The sequence below is a fragment of the Rhagoletis zephyria genome, unplaced genomic scaffold (assembly GCF_001687245.7).
Source record: "Rhagoletis zephyria isolate East Lansing unplaced genomic scaffold, Rhagoletis_zephyria_1.1 Rzeph_scaffold_07709, whole genome shotgun sequence".
Taxonomy (NCBI): domain Eukaryota; kingdom Metazoa; phylum Arthropoda; class Insecta; order Diptera; family Tephritidae; genus Rhagoletis; species Rhagoletis zephyria.
Window position 1 is genome coordinate 1 of NW_016164791.1, and position 18,985 is coordinate 18,985.

General features: G+C 34.7%; 2 protein-coding genes across 2 annotated transcripts; both read right to left on the reverse strand.

Moving 5' to 3' along the window:
- Nucleotides 1–3,103: 3,103 nt before the first annotated feature.
- LOC108374434 (membrane-bound alkaline phosphatase-like) lies at nt 3,104–4,736 on the reverse strand. Its single transcript, XM_017630414.1, has 2 exons — nt 3,498–4,736; nt 3,104–3,442 (listed from the first exon to the last, which is right to left on the reverse strand). Exons 1-2 carry the CDS (start codon nt 4,734–4,736, stop codon nt 3,104–3,106), a joined length of 1,578 nt encoding a protein of 525 aa, XP_017485903.1.
- Nucleotides 4,737–7,781: 3,045 nt separating this feature from the next.
- On the reverse strand, nt 7,782–9,440 carry LOC108374435 (membrane-bound alkaline phosphatase-like). Its single transcript, XM_017630415.1, has 2 exons — nt 8,205–9,440; nt 7,782–8,120 (listed from the first exon to the last, which is right to left on the reverse strand). Exons 1-2 carry the CDS (start codon nt 9,438–9,440, stop codon nt 7,782–7,784), a joined length of 1,575 nt encoding a protein of 524 aa, XP_017485904.1.
- Between the last annotated feature and the right edge of the window lie 9,545 nt (nt 9,441–18,985).

Here is an 18,985-nt window from a genome sequence, read left to right on the forward strand (position 1 = left end):
CTTTAAATAACCGTTATTTCTGACATTTATTTTATAAATCGAAAATAACGATTGTTTTTGATTTTTATATAAATAATCTGCAAATGACAGTTATAAATAAAGATCTTCAATAGCTATTATCATGACATATAATATAAAAATCAAAAATAATGGTTATTTTGGATTTATAATAAAAAATGAAAAATAATTGTTATTTTTTTCATTTTGCATAAAAATTGCAAATAAAAATTTATTTTCAAATTTGAGTCTCGGTGAAAAAAGAAATCGATTGGTATGTATCACTTAGTTGCAGAACATTTCTTTCATAGTGAATTTTTCCATGAAAGTTTTCATCAATAACTGTTATGTTCGGTCCCTGGTATCCGGTTCATGATTGAGACCTAAAATTGAATAGAAAAAAAACAGTGGATAGTTTAAGCGAATATTTCAACAAGAAACTTTTTAGATTTAAAAAAATTTTTAGATTTTGAAATAGAACGCACATATGGAAATCACACGACGCCTTAAAGCCACACTATTTTTTAATGAGAAGTAACGGTTAAATTGAATCTTACGGGATTCAAAGCAACGCACATATTTTTTCTCAATTTAAAATGTTGAATGGTGTCTAAAAACATTTAACCGTTATTTAATGTACACCCATCCCCCATTTTACGCGGTACTCGGTAAGCAAATTTTCGAGCTTCCACGGTTTTTAGTTGGAAGCTAAAAAAAAAATGCAATAATTCATATAAACCCAATAAATGAGCATTTTAAATTTACATCTGGTAACATTTATGTACACCGAAACGATTCGGCATAAATCGTGTTTTACTCTCGAGTTTTTCGCGATTTTTTTTTCTCTTACGGATTTTTCAGGTCCAAAAACACATTTATTACTTAATTTTTGTTTTATATGAGTGGTTTATTTTTAATCACAAAATATCGGCTACACTGTACCTTTTTTGGGCTTCTTTTGCTTAAAATAATAAAAAGCAAGAGTTAACTAAAATTGCTGTTCTTTCCTTCTAAAACTCATTCTCGGTGCGTTCTCGGATCAACTGTAGAAATCTTGTAGTTTTAAGCCACCATTATTAGAGTAGGCATTAGGGTGGTTTAAACATGGCGATTCACGCTCGTACGACTTTTTCAATCAGATTCTGTAAAGGGTAATAACAGCTGAACGATGCTGCAGTGTATGCAGATTTTATCGACATTGTCGGTTTAGGCTCAGGAAGTCCGCACATACTCTCATTTCTACATATGTAGGTCCCTTGGTATTTTAATAGTAAATAATTTGTTAACCAGAGTGAATCTTACGAAAAAAAGCTCCAAGTATTCCAAAAAGACTTAAAGAAATGGCAGTATTTGGAGCTTTATATTGCTGAGTGAATTCATTAGAAGATGTCTATGCATTAACATACTTACATGATTAGTTTTCAATAATACTTAAATATGTCAAATTAATCAAATATAACTTTTTTCAATCCTTGGTAGCGAACCCTAAAACATTTTGAAATTTTCGTGTAAGCCCTTATTTTGTACATAGAGCAAACAAAATTTAGTTTTTCATAAGTTTAAGGACCACCCTAGTAGGCATATTGCATTAATTGCCTCTTACATTTTTGCATGTAGTCAGCAGCAGAGCAGGCGATCAATATACATATATAAACTATGCAGCTTTTTAGATATATTCTTCCCCTAGCTCAATACTCGTACATACACAGGCGATACAATAAATATGGACGTAATATTTTAAAAAGGATTCGCTATTTTTCTTTTGCGTACTTAATATTTATTATATTTTTATGAAAGCCTTGCTATCAAACAAAAACCATTTAAGTTCGAATTCGAAACTTTGTAAAAAGTTCGAAAATGTTTTATGAAAATGTTCAAAATTTTTAAACAGAATTTTTATAAAAATTCTGGTTTGCAAACTATCGACGACACCATCGTAATAGTCTGGTCACTTGAAATAACTATCGATAGTTTCAGTACTATCGCCATTATCGTTTCATTGATAGCGTATTCTCTTTCCTAGCGCTTTTGACAATTTTTTTTCGCCGCCATATGAATGAAACGGAATGGTAAATGAAACAACCGATTAAAAAATGACGTCATCAACTGTTTTTTGTTCTCAAATGCAATTACAAATACACGGTGGTTGCCTTGCTGGGTGATCTGTTTAGTTGGTTCGTGGCATTATTTCTAAAAGCGCCATTTTTTATTTCAAGCGTGGAAATAACAGAGGTCAAAAGACTGTCAAATAGAGAAATTTTCAGAAAGCAGTTGCATGAGCAGTGGCACCTGCCTTTTCTGGGCAGCCAAAATAATCTAATCTCAGCTCCTTTATCTTTAGTAGGCAAATAAAAAACTCAGACGTGCTGGACTTTGTACAGCAAAAATGCTCAGCACGATTTACTTTCTTAGAAATATACCAGGAGAACCATTTCGGAAATGAAGTCAAAATTTATTGAGATGTTTCTTTAACGTTCTGCTTTCTATCAGGCTTGTCCACAAAGGCTTAATATTTCCAATTATGTTCTAATTGAATACTAAATACATGATAAGAATAAGTAATTTTTAGCAAAAAAAAACCGACTTCAATTCTCATAAAAAAAATATATACATACATATGTATATATTTCATAATCCAATGATCGGATCTAAACCAGATTAGTATGGGACCACCTCTGAGACACTATCTTTCCGATGCAAAATTATCGAAATCGGTTGACGTGGTCCAACATACATACAACGCGGTAACATACATACAAAAAGAAATATATATTCCGACGAACTGAAAACCCCTCCTTTTTTGGAAGTCGGTTAAAACGAAAGTCTTGACCGTCCTGCGATTCTATGTAATTTTTGTTTGTTTTTTACTTTCATTTCTATTCTCCTNGGCTATATATGGTATATATATTCCGACGAACTGAAAATCTCCTCCTTTTTTGGAAGTCGGTTAAAAAGAAAGTAAAAGAGTAGTCAGTCTTGACCGACCTCCGAGTCTATGTAATTTTTGTTTGTATTCTCCTACACACTTATATACCATATACATATGCATGTATATATATCCCGCCTTAAAAACTACGTTTAATCACACAATCACAAATTAAAGCTTTCAAGAACACGCTGTAAGTCCATTTGGCAAGCACGAGGCATACGCCATCATATGCGGAATTGTATTTTGATCATAAACGCTGGTGAATAAGTGGGCCCACGGACCCGAAGCGAATACGGCCACATCATCACCGCCATGCGTCTCCGAGGAGAGAGGCAGTGTTGCAGGGAATCTATCGCGAGCTTTGCCGGTGATCAAAGTTGTTGGATCCAGACGCTCATGCCGATTGACATCATAAAATGTATTGTAGCTCGGACCATTCGCGTAACTCAAAGTCATGTACGGTTTGCTGTCGGAAGCCGTGTATGACGGTGCGCCAAAAATGTCATTGCCTCGGTCCTAGTAGACGAGGCAAAAATTTATTAGAATATGTTACATAGAAAGTTCAAATTACCGAATATCCCGAGTAGCTCAACGTGTGTGAGTGATCGGCTGTCACCACAATCAGAGTGTCCTCTTCATTGGTCAACTCGCGCGCTGCTTGTATTGCCTTTGAGAACTCGACGGTTTCATCCATAGCAAGGCGCGCATAGGTGGCATGATGGCCGTGGTCAATGCGTCCACCCTCGATGAAAATAAAGTAACCCTGCTCATTGCGACTCAGGAACTCTATCGACTTGCGCGTCATCTCTTCCAAGGTTGGTTGATTGCTGAGCTCGTGAGTCTCCAAGTGGTACAGCATGTGACTGTCTTCGAAAAGTCCCAGCAAGCGATCGACTTCACTGAAATTCAAGCTATTCAATTCACTCAGAGTCTCGACGTAGGCATTTTTGCTGCTCTGTTCCTGATAGTCGACGATCAGATTGCGGCCATCGCTGCGCAATCCATTTGCATACAAATTTGAGTCCACAAACTCCCGCTTACCGCCACCCATAATCACCGAAAGCTTGCTGCCCACTTCTCCATGTATTAGTTGGTAAGCAATGTCCTCTATGTTGCTATCGGCGCCGCAGTCAGAGTCCACTTCACTGTCGTTCTCCCAGTTACGTTCAGCCACGTGTGCGTAAACGCCAGCAGGTGAGGCGTGTGTGATGCGTGTGGTGGTCACGACACCCGCCAACTTACCGGCATCTAGCGCCCATTTGGCTATGGAGTACACATGATTGGTGGCGTTGGCTGATTGCTGACAGTCGGTACGCTCTACACCAGCAACGCCAATGGTGCCGCCGAAAGCTTTAACGCCGCATAGGTATGCGGTGGCAGTGGATGCTGAGTCGGAAACAATTCTATTCACATTGAAAGTGCGCGAAAGTCCAGTGTAAGGGAACTTTTCAAAGGAGAGAAACTCTTCCTCACCGCCGAGTAAATTGCGAGCCGCAGAGTGCGTGGTGATGCCCATGCCATCGCCCAGGAACATGATCACATTTTTTGCGATATTCGTGTTGAGTGTTGTGCTGAGCTTTTCCTTGACAAACTGTTTGCCCTGGTCCAGCCAATACTCGGAGGTATCCTCGTCGGCCACTTTGGTTTGGTAAGCCACTCCGCTGCGTTTACTCGCGCCTGTGAATTCAGGATGCATGCGACTTTCCCAACAATCCTCATCGTCCTGTGCGCAGGAGGGTAGCGCTTGTACGACGGTCAGCAGTGTGCAGAAGACCGTGGCAAGAACTAAAGCGTGCCGCATATTCGACATGGTGCTCGGATTGTTAGTCAAAAAATAACTGGCGCATAAATTATCTGGAAAGTACTTAAATAGTAGATACATATTTTCTTAAATTTTTTCGATAACATTTTCACGTGAGAAACTTATGTATGGTTTGTACATTGCTTTCGACTAGTGATTGGGGTAAATGGATAACTAATATATTGTTTAAAGTACAAAACCGCGTATCGTCATTCTGCAAACCCGCGTAACTGCTGACATTTGCTGCCGAAAATTGTATTTGCTCACACAAGCTCTTGGCTCAATCCTTATCCCTTCGTCCTGAAATATACTAGCCAGGTATGCGATTGCTTTGTAAAAATAAGTACCATTTTGAAATGTGAGTGTTTTTACTCTCTTGATACGCGGTTTTGTACTTTAAACGATGATATGTACATACATAATTCGATTTGGCGATACCTAGCCCGTTTCCACAATTGCCAAATTGTTCTTAATTGCGACCTTAGCCATGTACCGAAAATGTTGTTCACGTGTTGTTCGAACGTTATCAGCCCGATAGGAGTACATACAATGTACGCTAATAAAAAGCAACAAATTACAGCACGTTTTCGGATTAAATCATATAAAGCTTAAGATGTTATCAGACACACCATAAAATATATGTATGCCCGTCTGTATGTACATTAGGGTGGTTCAAAAATGCGTTGTTCTATATCCAAAAAAATATTCCCCTGTTTTTTATTTCGAAATTCAAAAATATTTAAAGGTCGGTCAAGTCGCTCAAGCATTTCCATGTATTTGTAAAGTTTTTTATGGAAATGGTAAAGAATACTTGAAAATCTATACTTTTCGATCGGAAAGCTCTTCAGAAAACTTCCAGTAAGACACACAATTGTTCACTTTACCATTTTTTAATACTAAAGATTTTTTATGAACCTCCTTTGAATTTTTGGGGCTTTTGGGGTAAATAAAAAATTATTCATATTAAAACATGGTTAAATAAACAATTGGATATAATTACTGGAAGTCTTCTGAAGAGAAGCAAAGTATTGATTTTCAAGAGTTTTTCCCCATATAAAATAGATCGGAAACTTTGAATGACCTCTACAAATTTTTTGATTTCAAAATAAAAAGGCAGGTGTATATTTTTCAGTAGAACAATCTTAGCAGGAGAGAGCATTGATATTCCGACTTAACTTTGCTTTGTATCACCCTAATGTACATACCGACAGGTATTTAGTCGCCAATTTTCATTGGGTAATTATCGATTTTAAAGCAATTTCTTTAACTTTCTGGTACATTCAGCATTTTGTAGGTATACTACAAAGGCAAATAAACTTAAGCATACATGCTTACATACATATGTACATATACGGACACATATACATAAGTGCTTAAACACCTGTTTCATAAATCTTTATACATATATATTTATGTACACATATATGTACGTTCATAGGTACAAATGTTCAATAAATCTGAGAGAGCTTAGATTGAATTTTGCTTTACCAAAAAAAAAAAAGCTGAAGGCCAAGAGATATCTACCTTTCTCTCTTTTAAAATTAGTTCTAGAAAAAATACCTTTTATGAATGAAATAATATAGTAACTAATACCATATGCGCGTCTTTAAAGCTCATACAAATTTTATTCCAATCTCGAATTTCGAAAAATTTAGTACTACATCTGTATACAATCGTTTGGAGTTGGTGTTGTTGGAATGACCATTTCAGCTTCGGACCCAAAGGGGCGAAATTTGATCGTTCTACTTATATTTAGATATCTTTTCCTTACCGTTCATTTTATTATTCTGATTATGATAATCGCATCATTATCGTGCTTCGTTATCGTTTTTTATTGTTAGCGATATTCTTATCATAATCGTTTCCCGTTATGGCAATGGTTCATTATATTATTGTTAATGTTATCGTTGGCATTATACTTATCGTTATCGGCATTTATGGTTGTGTCGTAGCTATTGTTATGGTTAAGGTTTTGGTTATGGTTATCATTTGGTTATGGTTACCGTTACGGTATGGCTTGCTAATGGTTATGGTTATAGTTTGGTTATGGTTGTGGTTATGGATATCGTTATGGTTAAGGGTAAGGCTATGGCTATGATTATGGTTATTGTTATCGTTATAGTTATGGTTATTATCATAGTTTGGTTATGGTTGTGGTTATGCTTACTTTTATAGTTTATGGCTATGGTTATGATGAGGATTCTGCTTACGGTTATGGTAGATTTTAAGGGTGTACATGCTATTGTCGTTAGCGTCGTCGTTATCGTTACATAAGGCAGGGTGAAATTAGGTTCATTAAGCTAGTGATTCGAACCCCTTTCGCTCGCTACCTCGCGTGCAAATTCGTTTCTCAAATTCCGAGGTGCCTTAATATCTAGCATAGGCTTGGAGATGATCATTCTTATAGAGAGGGTACTAATAGCTGATTAGCGGGCTGAAGGGCTTGAAACACAGTTTGCCATTATCCCATTGAAATGTTCTATGATCAAGGTAAGAGAAGGGCTGGACATCCCGCCAAACCATATTTATTTAATTTTGGTATCAGAAAGATCATATCTTTATATTTTGGTTGCCTATATTATTAAATTAAATTTATAGTGCCCGCAAATAAAAAGCATTTCAACCGTTGTAGTCTAAAGTCGCCGACCTAAATAAACAAATGCAAAGTTTTCACGCTAGTTTTGCCTAATATTGCGTCATCGAAGAACGTGATGAATCATCACTGATAATCCAACCAGCCCAAGATCGCACGCCTCCGTTATATTCAAAAGCCAAGTATAAAAAAACCCCACCCACGTGCCCGCAAGCAGTTTTATATAGTATGTCTATGTATATGCAACCCTGGGTCTGTTTGTTTGAAGTGTATTTGTGACTATGTCTACAATCTATAGCTTTCTATTTACTAAAATCTTGCAATCGATGGATCGTTACTTTTCTGAAAACTCTTTAATTTAATAAATTTTCCCTAAATATATTTCAAATAATTTATTTATAGTAAACAAGCAAGCTCTTTTATTTCACAACAAATATTGTTCCAACCAGCCTCATCGCGGCTTAAGTACAAACGGTTAAGCCGTCGGATAAGCACGAAGCATAAGCCATAATATGCGGAATAGTGTTTTGCTCGTACGCGCCAGTAAACAGGTGCGCCCAAGGACCCACAGCGAATACAGCCACATCATCACCGCCATGCGTCTCCGTGTCAAGTGGCGCGGTAGCGGGGAATACGTCGTAGATGTCGCCTGTTACAATGGTTGTCGGATCGCGACGCACCTTATTGTCAACATCGTAGAATTTCTCATAACTCGGCCCATTTGCATAGCTGAGGGTCATCAATGGCTTGCGATCGCCGGGTGTGGCGGGTGTGCGGCCAAAGATATCGTTACCACGGTACTGAATAAGTGAAAATATGTTGGATATTTAATTAATTTTAAACAATTAAAATATGTGAGCATATACATATATTTTTCAACTCACCGGATAGCCAGAGTAGCTGAATGCATGCGAATGATCGGCTGTGACCACAATCAACGTCTCCTCCTCGTTGGTCAATTCGCGCGCGGCTTGAACGGCCTTTGAGAACTCGACGGTTTCATCCAGTGCAATGCGCGCCATATTGTCATGATGCGCCAAATCGATGCGCCCGCCTTCGATGAAAATAAAGTAGCCCTGCTCGTTGCGACTAAGGAACTCAATTGCCTTGCGCGTCATTTCCTCCAGTGTGGGCTGGCGTGAGCTCGCGTCAGTTTCTAGGTGATAAAGCAAGTGACTGTCAGCGAAAAGGCCCAGCACGCGGTCGACACTACTGAAATTTAAGCTGTTGAGTTCCGCAAGCGATTCTACGTATGCATTTTTGGCGCTTAGTTGCTGGTATTGATCAATTAGATTCTGACCATCGCTGCGTGTGCCATTCGCATAGATTTCACGATCCACAAAATGCCGCTTGCCACCGCCCATCATTAGCGACAACTTGCTGCCCACTTCGCCGTGTATTAACTGATAAGCTATATCGTTCACCTGACTGTTAGCGCCACAGGACTTCCCCACCTCAGTGTCATCTTCCCAGTCGCGATCCGCAATGTGCGCATAGACGCCTGCTGGCGAAGCGTGCGTTATCCTTGTGGTCGTCACAACACCAGCCGACTTACCGGCGTCCATGGCCCACTTGGCGATCGAGTAAACGTGCGTGGTGGTATCCAGCATTGCTTCACAATCTTCACGTTCTACCTGAGCACTCACACCAATTGTTCCCTCCATGGCCTTGACGCCGCACAAGTAGGCGGTGGCGGTGTTCGCTGAATCGGGCACAATACGATCGACGGCATAGGTCTTCGATAGACCGGTGTAAGGGAATTTTTCGAAAGAGAAGTACTTTTCCTCACCACCGAGCAGATTGCGTGCAGCCGAGTGCGTGGTGACGCCCATGCCATCGCCTAAGAACAAAATCACATTCTTGGCCTTGTTGGTGTTTAGTTTCTCAGCAAACTTGGACTTGATGAATTCTTTGCCCTGATTGCGCCAATAGTCGTTGGTGTCATCGCCATCGATTTTACGTCCAGTCACACGACCTGCGGGTGCAGAAGGCAGGTCCGGATGCATTTGGCTCTCGCGGCAGTCTTCGTCGTCCCGTGCGCAAGGCGGCAGCGCCTGCACGGCGACAAGAATACAAGCCAAAGTGGCGTAGAAGCATGTGCGCTTTGTATGGGACATCATCGTATGCAACGGTTTGAGTCAAAAGTCAACTGAAGTGAAATGGTAGAAGTTGGGTTTAGGTAATATGAAGTGGAATTTTGGTTGTGTAGTGAAAATGATAAAAATATTTATTAAGGCGCTTGAGTAGTTTTACAGTAACGATTAGATTAGCGATGCAGCGCTAAGTCTTGGTAAGATTTCTTACACTATATCGGCGTGGTTGTGGCTGATATGAAATATATTCGGTGTTCACTCTGGTAGCAAATATAAACATGCCGTTCGTTTACTGGAAAAAACGTCATAATCCAAGGTAAAAAATTTGCAAAAAAAAAAAAAATATGCATAACCATGTCTGAAAATTTTGGCTCTTAAGTAAAGACTTGGCATTTCTTTTTCTTATCTCTAACGAAAAAAAAGTATTTCTCTCAACAAAGAAAGGAGCCTAATTAAGATTTTTGCAGTTATGAAGTTCTCCAATTTAACGCCGATATGTATGTAGAAGCTTTCTGTTTATCATATAAAGTTTATTTAGTGCATGTCTGTGTGTATGTATGTATGTATATCCTTTACAAAGGCTTACTGTATCAGTATTTATAACCTCTGCTCTTTATCGCTGTTATTTATGGCGCATTTGTGACCACACAATTTTTATTTTTTTTTTGTTAATTAACTGCGATGGTTAGTTTTTATTGAATGTACATATACATATGTATGTATGTGTAAATACTTTGGTATGATTTAAATTTGATTTTTAATCGTTTGCTGAACGGTGCGGCTCGTATAAGGTTTTAGACAGGCGGCATATCTATAAAAAAAAAAAAAATAAAACGCTAATGCACATCTGGAGAACTATTTCTTTTATTTGACACAGCGCATTTATTATAATTTTTCACACAGCTGGCAACCCCCTTCGAAAAAAATACAACCTTATTCATTTGACACCCCAAATTTTTTAAAATTGTGTGAACCGTACAAATCTGATGCCACTAACAACATATCTTTCACGCAACATATTTATGTAAGTAGTAATTTTTAATTGGTGGCAATCCTACTTAATTGGTACTTAATTGTTTAGCCAACTAATGGTCTTATAATTTTTCAAAAGGTGCAAACCATACTCAAAAATTAATTTATTATTGAACATTTGGAGTCCAATGCCTTTCATTTGACATGGATTTTTGGTAACCTAACGAATAGCGTACATCTTATAACTTTTCGCACAGGTGGCAACCCTACAGAAATTTTATTATGCATTTATTAACTTAGTTAAGAACTAAAACTGTAAGAAATAATCTGTCATTAATATTTTTACTTTTTTTTCCAGAAATATGTTAGCGAATTGTCAACAGTGCGAGATTGCGCCACCGAGTGTGTTGAGAAGGGTAAGTNTTATAATTTTTCACACAGCTGGCAACCCCCTTCGAAAAAAATACAACCTTTTTCATTTGACACCCCATTTTTTTAAATTGTATGAACCGTGAAAATGTGATGCCACTAACAAAAAATCTTTCACGCAACATATTTACGTAGGTAGTAATTTTTAATTGGTGGCAAGCCTACTTAAAATAAGTTAATTGGTACTTAATTTTTTATCCAACGAATGGTCTCATAATTTTTCAAAAGATGCAAACCATACTCAAAAATTAATTTATTACTGAACAGCTGGAGCCCAATCTCTTTCATTTGACACTTAATTTTTGGTAATCCAACGAATAGCCTACATCTTATAACTTTTCGCACAGGTGGCAGCCCTATACAAGTTTTAAGCACTAAAGGGAGGCTGCCGCCGCGTTATTTGTTTGGTAGCCTTAAGTATTTACTAACTTAGTTAAGTACTAAAACTATAAGAAATAATCTGTCATTAATATTTTTACTTTTTTTCCCAGAAATATGTTAGCGAATTGTCAACAGTGCGAGATTGCGCCACCGAGTGTGTTGAGAAGGGTAAGTGCACGCTTATTTGTTTTTAATTTTTTACTATTTACTAACATAAATACATACATACATACGCGCATATGTATATGCAAACAACTTAAGTAAATCTATTGAACTTCCATTCCACTATTTTTCTTTCTCTGCATTTTCTTATTTACAGAAATCTGGGAGACGCAAACCTATTGCTGTAATACAGATGGCTGCAATGGGTCCGCCAATTTGCAAGTTTCCAAACCGCTGCTCTTATTACCGTTAATATATTGCGTGTACAAATCGTTGGTGGTTGCTTTCAGGGAGCAGCGGCACTAAGTTCGGTAACATGCGGCTGAAGCAAGCAAAACGAGTTCTTGTAATTATATAATTACTAACAAAATAATGGAAATGTAAGATAATTGAGTGCAATAAGGTTAAAAACAAATTTGAAAAATTTTAATTATTTTTCGTAAGTTTTGTAAATTTTATTTAATGCAAATTTAAATTTTTTGATGATTCTTTAATAAGCTGAATGTTTATTAATTTATACATATAATTACTTTTCAACTCGTATTATAAAATAGTTTCATTTCCAGCATTTTTTTTTTTTGATTATATTTCCTAAGCAAAAGAGAAAGTTCAATAAAATCGCAACGCTTTGCATTATTCCTCGTTCAAATTCGTACTTTTTAATAGTCTTCCCAAAAGTTTGAGTAGCAAATATATTAACAAACGAACATTTACACATGCAAGAAATGCATAAGAAAAATAGCAAAAATTTGAATATACATAAAGAAATGAAAAATATATACATACATACATACCACACAACTTATATATATATATATTACCTAAATCCGAATGTTGAAAATCTTACGATTGCGATAACAGAAAAGCATATTAGAACAAATTCTAAATATAATAATGCAAAACATATATATACATACATACTTACATATATGTAATTGTAATGTATACATATTTACATACATATATGTATGTAATTACAAGTGTATATAAAGCATTTTCAGCTAAAACATCTTCGTACTAACTAGAAAGAATTGAAAAATTTTAGCAAATAAATAACACCTTGACAAGAGATAAATAGTTGCTATTCATTTTGGAAAACGAGCAAGCAAGTAAGAACAGTTATTTGAAGCTGCTTATATATACATATGTAGATAACTTCAAACCACAACTAATAAAACAAGTACATACTTATTAGAATTATCTTTTTTTTCAACGATATTACCAACCAAAGCTCAAAGGAACCTAAAGTTCGGCTGGCTAATTAGGTAAATTTGTTAAGGTATTTACTAATATTTTCATGGAAAAAAAAAACTATACCATACAATATTTTTTTTGCATAAAGCTCTACAAATAAAAAAAATATTCAGTAAAATTTCTCGCTAAGACATATTGCGCAAGCAATCGCGTCGCCGAGTTATAAATTGGGGCTGGCTGGGGCGATTGCTTTCAGGCAATATGGAAATGTAAACTTTCCACATTTTAGTTTTTGATTTTGTTTTTTTTTTTTGAACTTGCATTTGACATTTCTCTGTACAGCCTTTTTAATACATACATGTTTACAATATGATTAATTTGTATACTAAAACACTAAACAAGAATATTCTAAAATCGCGCGCGCAATTTATAAACAAACATCGTACGAGTCCGTAAGATTTTCTAAATTCAACATCTCGCAAATATCGCATTCTATTAGATAACATGAATTCGCATAGTACACTCGAGCATTCACATTATTTACTAAATATAACTTAAGTGGATAATATAGATTTTCAGCAAAGAATAGAAAATAAAAGCAAGCAAATTGTAAGCTAAAACAAAATTGAGAAAAAAGTAATATTTTAGGCGAAAATTATGAGATTTAAATTTATAATAATATAGAATACGCAACGAACTACAACTAAATCTCTGATAAATTAGACAGTTTCCAGTTTTATGCTCTAATTATTACCAGAGCTGGCGGAGGCGGTGAGCAACCTAAAACGGCAAGGTTTTGTGAGAACCACAATTTTATCTGAGAGAATTGATACTCCACGAGGTCGTACACTAAGGTGTAACTTGCTTACTGACGACCAGCGCATATCATGTGACCAGAGCTATATAACTTCGAAATACTTATTTCAAAAATATTTTCGGTCAAATTGAGAGATGCTATAAAATTATTTCGACATCAAGCGTCTGATTGACTGATCTAATAGAAAAAAACATTTCTCATACTGAACCAAAAGCTTTCAGGTACGCGAATTTTTCGTCCTTTCTTTTCAATGTATTGCAAAACTTCTACCCTCATAGCAATAATACATATGTGTTTGATACCGAAAAGTGTTTGACTATTGGTCTGACGATTGATTAGATGAGCGAGTTGAGCAAAAACCCTAAAAAGCTACAGAATGAGGTCGATAAGGTCATGCGAAGACAAGTAGTCGCAGGGTGGATTAGTTTAACTACGGTCCTGTGCAATTCTAACGAAGACACATATACGCTATTCGAACTAGCTAAACTTAAAGGCCATGAATACTGAATACCTGGGGCGAGTTAGTTTAGAACTTTGTAGGACAACTTTAACTTAGGCGTGACTAAGAATAGCTAATTGCTTTAGAATTCTAAATGAAGTCAACCTTAAGTCTATTTAAGGTTCGATCATCCTTTGTTACCGCTAGTGACTAAAGGTCGTTTTGTGGTGAACATTGACCTCACATAACCAAGCCCGGCTTTGATCAGTCGAGCTATTATTCGTTGACAGTGGTGTTAGTTGAGTTGATTTGAGAGGTGAGGTGAAGATTTCGCAGGTGCAGTTCTTCGTCCGCTATAAGGATCTTGTTAAATGTCGACCATTGTATGCAGTGGTAGTTTTAACATTGACTTACCACCTGGGTGGAAAGTTGATTTAATTTTTGTGCAGATGTTTTTTTTTTTGTTGAGTTGCCATTTGGTAAGGTATCAAATTTCAAAGTGGCTGCGCTGACTTGTAGGTGAGCTCAAATGATAAGTGAAGTAACGGAGTAAAATGGAGGCAAGTACCTTCATTTTCTTGCTGTTAGAATATATTCAAATCTGTGACCAAGACAAGTTCTGGCATTTTTTGAAATAACAGCTCTTTACATGTAAAGGTCTTCAAATTATGTAAGCTAACTCCCTCTCTCGCTACGAAGCTAGGAAACTGTACAAGAAATTCTAAATTATAGTTTAAATAAATTTTAAATGAATAAATAAAATAACTAAATTAACCATTAGTGTTACCAGAATTGCATAAACAATTGAACAGAGAATGATTGAGCAAGAAAAAAATCTAAGAAAAAAGCGAAACGAATAATTATGAAACAATTTGTAAAAAAGAAAAACAAAAATTCACACATAAATAAACGCAAAATAGATGAGCGCGAAAAGTTATAGGAACAGAAAAATTAAAGAAAAAAAAAAATATAAATACATAAATAAAATTTAAAGCAAATCTCACTTCAAGTGCATCAACACATTTTAACATACTATAATTAAAATTCCAACAAAAAAAAATAAAAAATAAGTACAAGCACACTCTTTTTTTAATAGATAATACATAAATTTAAGGCTTCAAAGATTCTTTATAAAATAATTAAAATATATGCAATTGAGATTATTGAATGGTAGGCGAAATTACGTGATAAGAAAACAAATACAAGATATTGAAAAAGCACACTCAATTGTAAAATTACAAAAAGAAATAAAGCATCGAATCATCAACGTCTAGAAAACTAAAAAATAGCAGCCACGCGCATCACCACACACAGAAATAAATATAATTAGTTCCTTGCAAAAACAAAAAAAAATAAATAAAAATAAAAAATTTATCGTTGTTAACAATTTAACAGTCATGGCAACAATAAGAAAAAGCAAGCAAACAGTAAGCTAACCGTAAGCAGTAATTAAGAATAAATGAATTTTTTGGATTTTTACTTCTATTTTTTTTTTTAATTCACTTATATCAAAACCATAGCTATTTTTTTTTTTTTTTTTAATTTCAACCAAGTTACGGTTATTGATATTTTAACATAAAAGCAATCTATAAAAGCAAGCTATTTCCTATTAAAATATTTGTTTTTATTTACTTGGATGTGAAATAGCCAATTTTATAAATTGTTTATGTGATTAAATGCGGCAAAAATACAATAGCTTTTGACAAGCCAAAAAATGCCCACACACAAATATTGCCTCTGATAAAAAATTTATCACCCAATAAAAATGACATTTAGTAGGCAAAAACCTGTGGTCTGTGGAGAAGGGCCGTTATGAAATTAAGCTGCTCTCTTTTTCAATACTCAATCAAGCCTACACCCGAAAAAATAAAAATAAACGATAGCAAAAAAAATCGCTCCCACAGTCAGATCGCTCCTCATAGCGCAACCTCTGTTATACAAAAAAGTAAAGAATGCAAATATGAAAGCAAATGAAATTTCGCAGTAAAATATGCAATGTGAAAATGAACCAAAATTAATTGTGATGTACCGACATTTAGTAGACACATTAACAAAATTAAATTAAATTAATTCAATTCAATTTAATTCAACTAGAAAAATAAACTAGTAAAGTGCTTAGTGTAAATGTGTTTTTTGCTATACCAACACAATGAAATAAACAAAAAAGAATAGTTTAACTACTAAAAAAAGAGAGAGTTTACTATAAACACACAAAAAACAACTTTAATTAAATATTTTATTACTATTGCGTGCAAAGCTTCACGCTACTATATACATACATACGTACCTACGTATTTACGTACATACATATATCTTCAATTACATATTACTTATTATGTATTATAATTATTATTATTACTATATTATACTGCATTGTTATATTTGTATTTAATTAATATTGCATATGCGTGTATTATCAGCGGATGCTATGTATTTAATTATGTAATTCTAATGTGTACATAAATCAAGGCAAGCACATATTTACATCCATGCATATGAGTACATACATTTATATGAGTACATACTCAATGTACAATAAAAACGGCAAAATTAATAAAACATTTCCTTTTCCGACATTATTGAAAAAAAAAAACCACCTACATTTGTATAAAAATGTGTGCGTTTGGCATAAACGGATAATTAACAGTGAATGAATAGTAAATGTCGAAAACAATTGAACCCTTTTTCATTGGAGGAAATAAATGCTCCAAAAATCAGCAGTAAACAACAATAACTGCATATAATAAAAATATACATACATTAATATACATATTATACATATATAAAATAAAGCCACTATGTGCGTGAAAATAGAAGTCATCTACACAGTAATAATTGCAGTTAATAAGTTTGCAGCATACAAACAAAAATACTCTCTAGACTACAGTTACGAATGAAAAAGTAATAAAAATAAAAATAAAATAAACAAATAACATTCATGCATATACTATTGTACACACCACCCACAATTCGCAAAACTGGACTATAAACTAACTGTAATAAATTCATGTAAAATGTTTAATTTAAATTTTAGTAAAATAAACTTCAATAAAAACGAAAACAAAAGAAGGCAGCATCATTTTTTCAGTGAACGATCGATAGAAAAGGTAAGGGGCAGGGTAGGAAAATGAAATTTTTAAATTGTAACTGATTTGCGGAAATTTTTGTACTAAAACTCAGATAAATGTACCTCAAGATGAATACATATCGATGTATGGCTTTGTGTTGCACTATAGGAAATGAAAGGAATCGATTCTTGATCTTCAGAATTGACTTTCTAGGTGTTTTTTTCTTAAAGTCGATAAACCTTCTCTCTAATAATAATCTCTAATAGTCGGCTTTATGGCTTAAATTGACTCGATTACAAAATACCTACCCGTTATTAATTAATGTGGGATTGGGATTAAAGACCAGACGTGATGGAGTATATGAAACTGTTCCAACAATTGTCCTTATCCTTGGAACCAATTAAACACAACCTTCATGCTACTACCAATAAAATACAACCCTGCATGTTTAAACATTTTTCGACGAAACGCCTAGTTTAAGCCGTCACGAAGCATTGCAATATCCACAATGAAATACTTAATTACCAGCCGAGAGCCGATGGAAATACGCTTTGACAGTGAAATTTTATGGATTAAAATTTCCGTTACAAACAATCAAGTCACGAACTGTTATGTACAAGCGGAGAAATGCTTAGAAAAAATTTTTTTTTTCCGTATGGTTGTCCAACAAAAATAAAATATATTTATTTCAGGTTCTACTGCACTAATCGAAATACTTCTTTCGCAAAAGACTAATGATGATTTTAATGTCATTAGGGCGGTACGTTAGGGTGGTAGCAACTGAGATCTGGTGGGTAAGTACCACAATGGAGCACACGAGGTCACTGGTGCATCACACTTTAAAATCCGACTATAAATGCCGAAGATATAAGAAAAATGTAATTGGGTGACTACTAGGGTTGTCCAAAAAATAATAATAATTTTTTTTTAAATGCTTTACATGAAATACTTCATATGAGGTGGTGTATGGCGAAATTTTTTTTTTCCATACGGTCTAATGTACATACTTAGCAAGTTAAAAGCTGTCAAAAGATGATGTGATACATAAATAAACGCAATGTCTATGGGTTAACACACTTTAGATTAACTGCTGATATACAAAGTCCAGCTGACAACTGTAGAATATAGCCACTATGTTATGTTTTTTTTTGTGATTTTATAGCCTCTTTACTTGATGTTATTGCTGCAAACAAATAACGGGTGCTTGTAAATCATGCAACTATTTTAGTATCAAAACATTCATTTATTGAACTGATAATAATTAATCTATTGAGTGACAAGTGAATTGCTAGTACAAGTTTTTGTAGATATTTTTTTGTGATACAAATACATACTTATGTACATATGTGTATTATTATTATTTTTATGAGAAATATTATTGCATATTTTTATTACATTTTTTAAAGGTCATTTAGAGGTCGCCACTGTCGATTTAGGTCAGAAAAAAAGACTTTGTAGTTTTGGCGGTTGAAAAATATTAAAAAATTGTGAAAGCTTGGCCACAATCTATATCCTCCTTATGCAGATCGAGATTTTTTGATTTCTTTAAAATAATCTGTATCGATAGGGATATTTACTTTAGCACCAATTATTTCTATAAATTTGTAAGTGTTCGTCTCGGCGAGGAGATGATTGATATCTACGTTAGAATAAGAAAGAGTTACCACTGAATTTATAGCGTTTTTTGAAAATGCTGGAACTGCAACTCCCTGTTTTTGTATGAAAGCAAAGAACTTTTTTATACTCGATTTTTGTTTTTTATGCGGCTTTCTGAGGAACGCATTTACCGTCATAAAAAGAGACCTAAGTGACTCATTTTACTCAACTTCGGCGTAAAAACAAATTCATAACTCAAATTATTGTACAGTGCACCTACATATGATATGCACTATACTTAAATATTGCGCAATACTCAGAGCAACCATTATGATTTTTCTAAATTTTTTTTTTTGAGATGGCATATTTTCAAAAACTAATTTTTTTATCAAAAAATGTGTATTTGAAAAATGTTTCAACAAAAAAAAAAAATTTTTAATATTCTTTTCATAGAGAATTTTGATGTATGTATGTACATCATGTGTGATTTTTTTTTCAAGTTTTTTCTCGCCCG

What these genes read in the sequence shown, in the direction of transcription:
- LOC108374434 (XM_017630414.1), bottom strand. Translation starts at nt 4,736, where the DNA reads ATGTCGAATATGCGGCACGCTTTAGTTCTTGCCACGGTCTTCTGCACA. An exon ending in TGAGCTACTCGGGATATTCG is followed by an intron (nt 3,443 to 3,497) that starts GTAATTTGAACT and finishes CTCGTCTACTAG; the next exon opens with GACCGAGGCAATGACATTTT.
- LOC108374435 (XM_017630415.1), bottom strand. Translation starts at nt 9,440, where the DNA reads ATGATGTCCCATACAAAGCGCACATGCTTCTACGCCACTTTGGCTTGT. An exon ending in TCAGCTACTCTGGCTATCCG is followed by an intron (nt 8,121 to 8,204) that starts GTGAGTTGAAAA and finishes TCACTTATTCAG; the next exon opens with TACCGTGGTAACGATATCTT.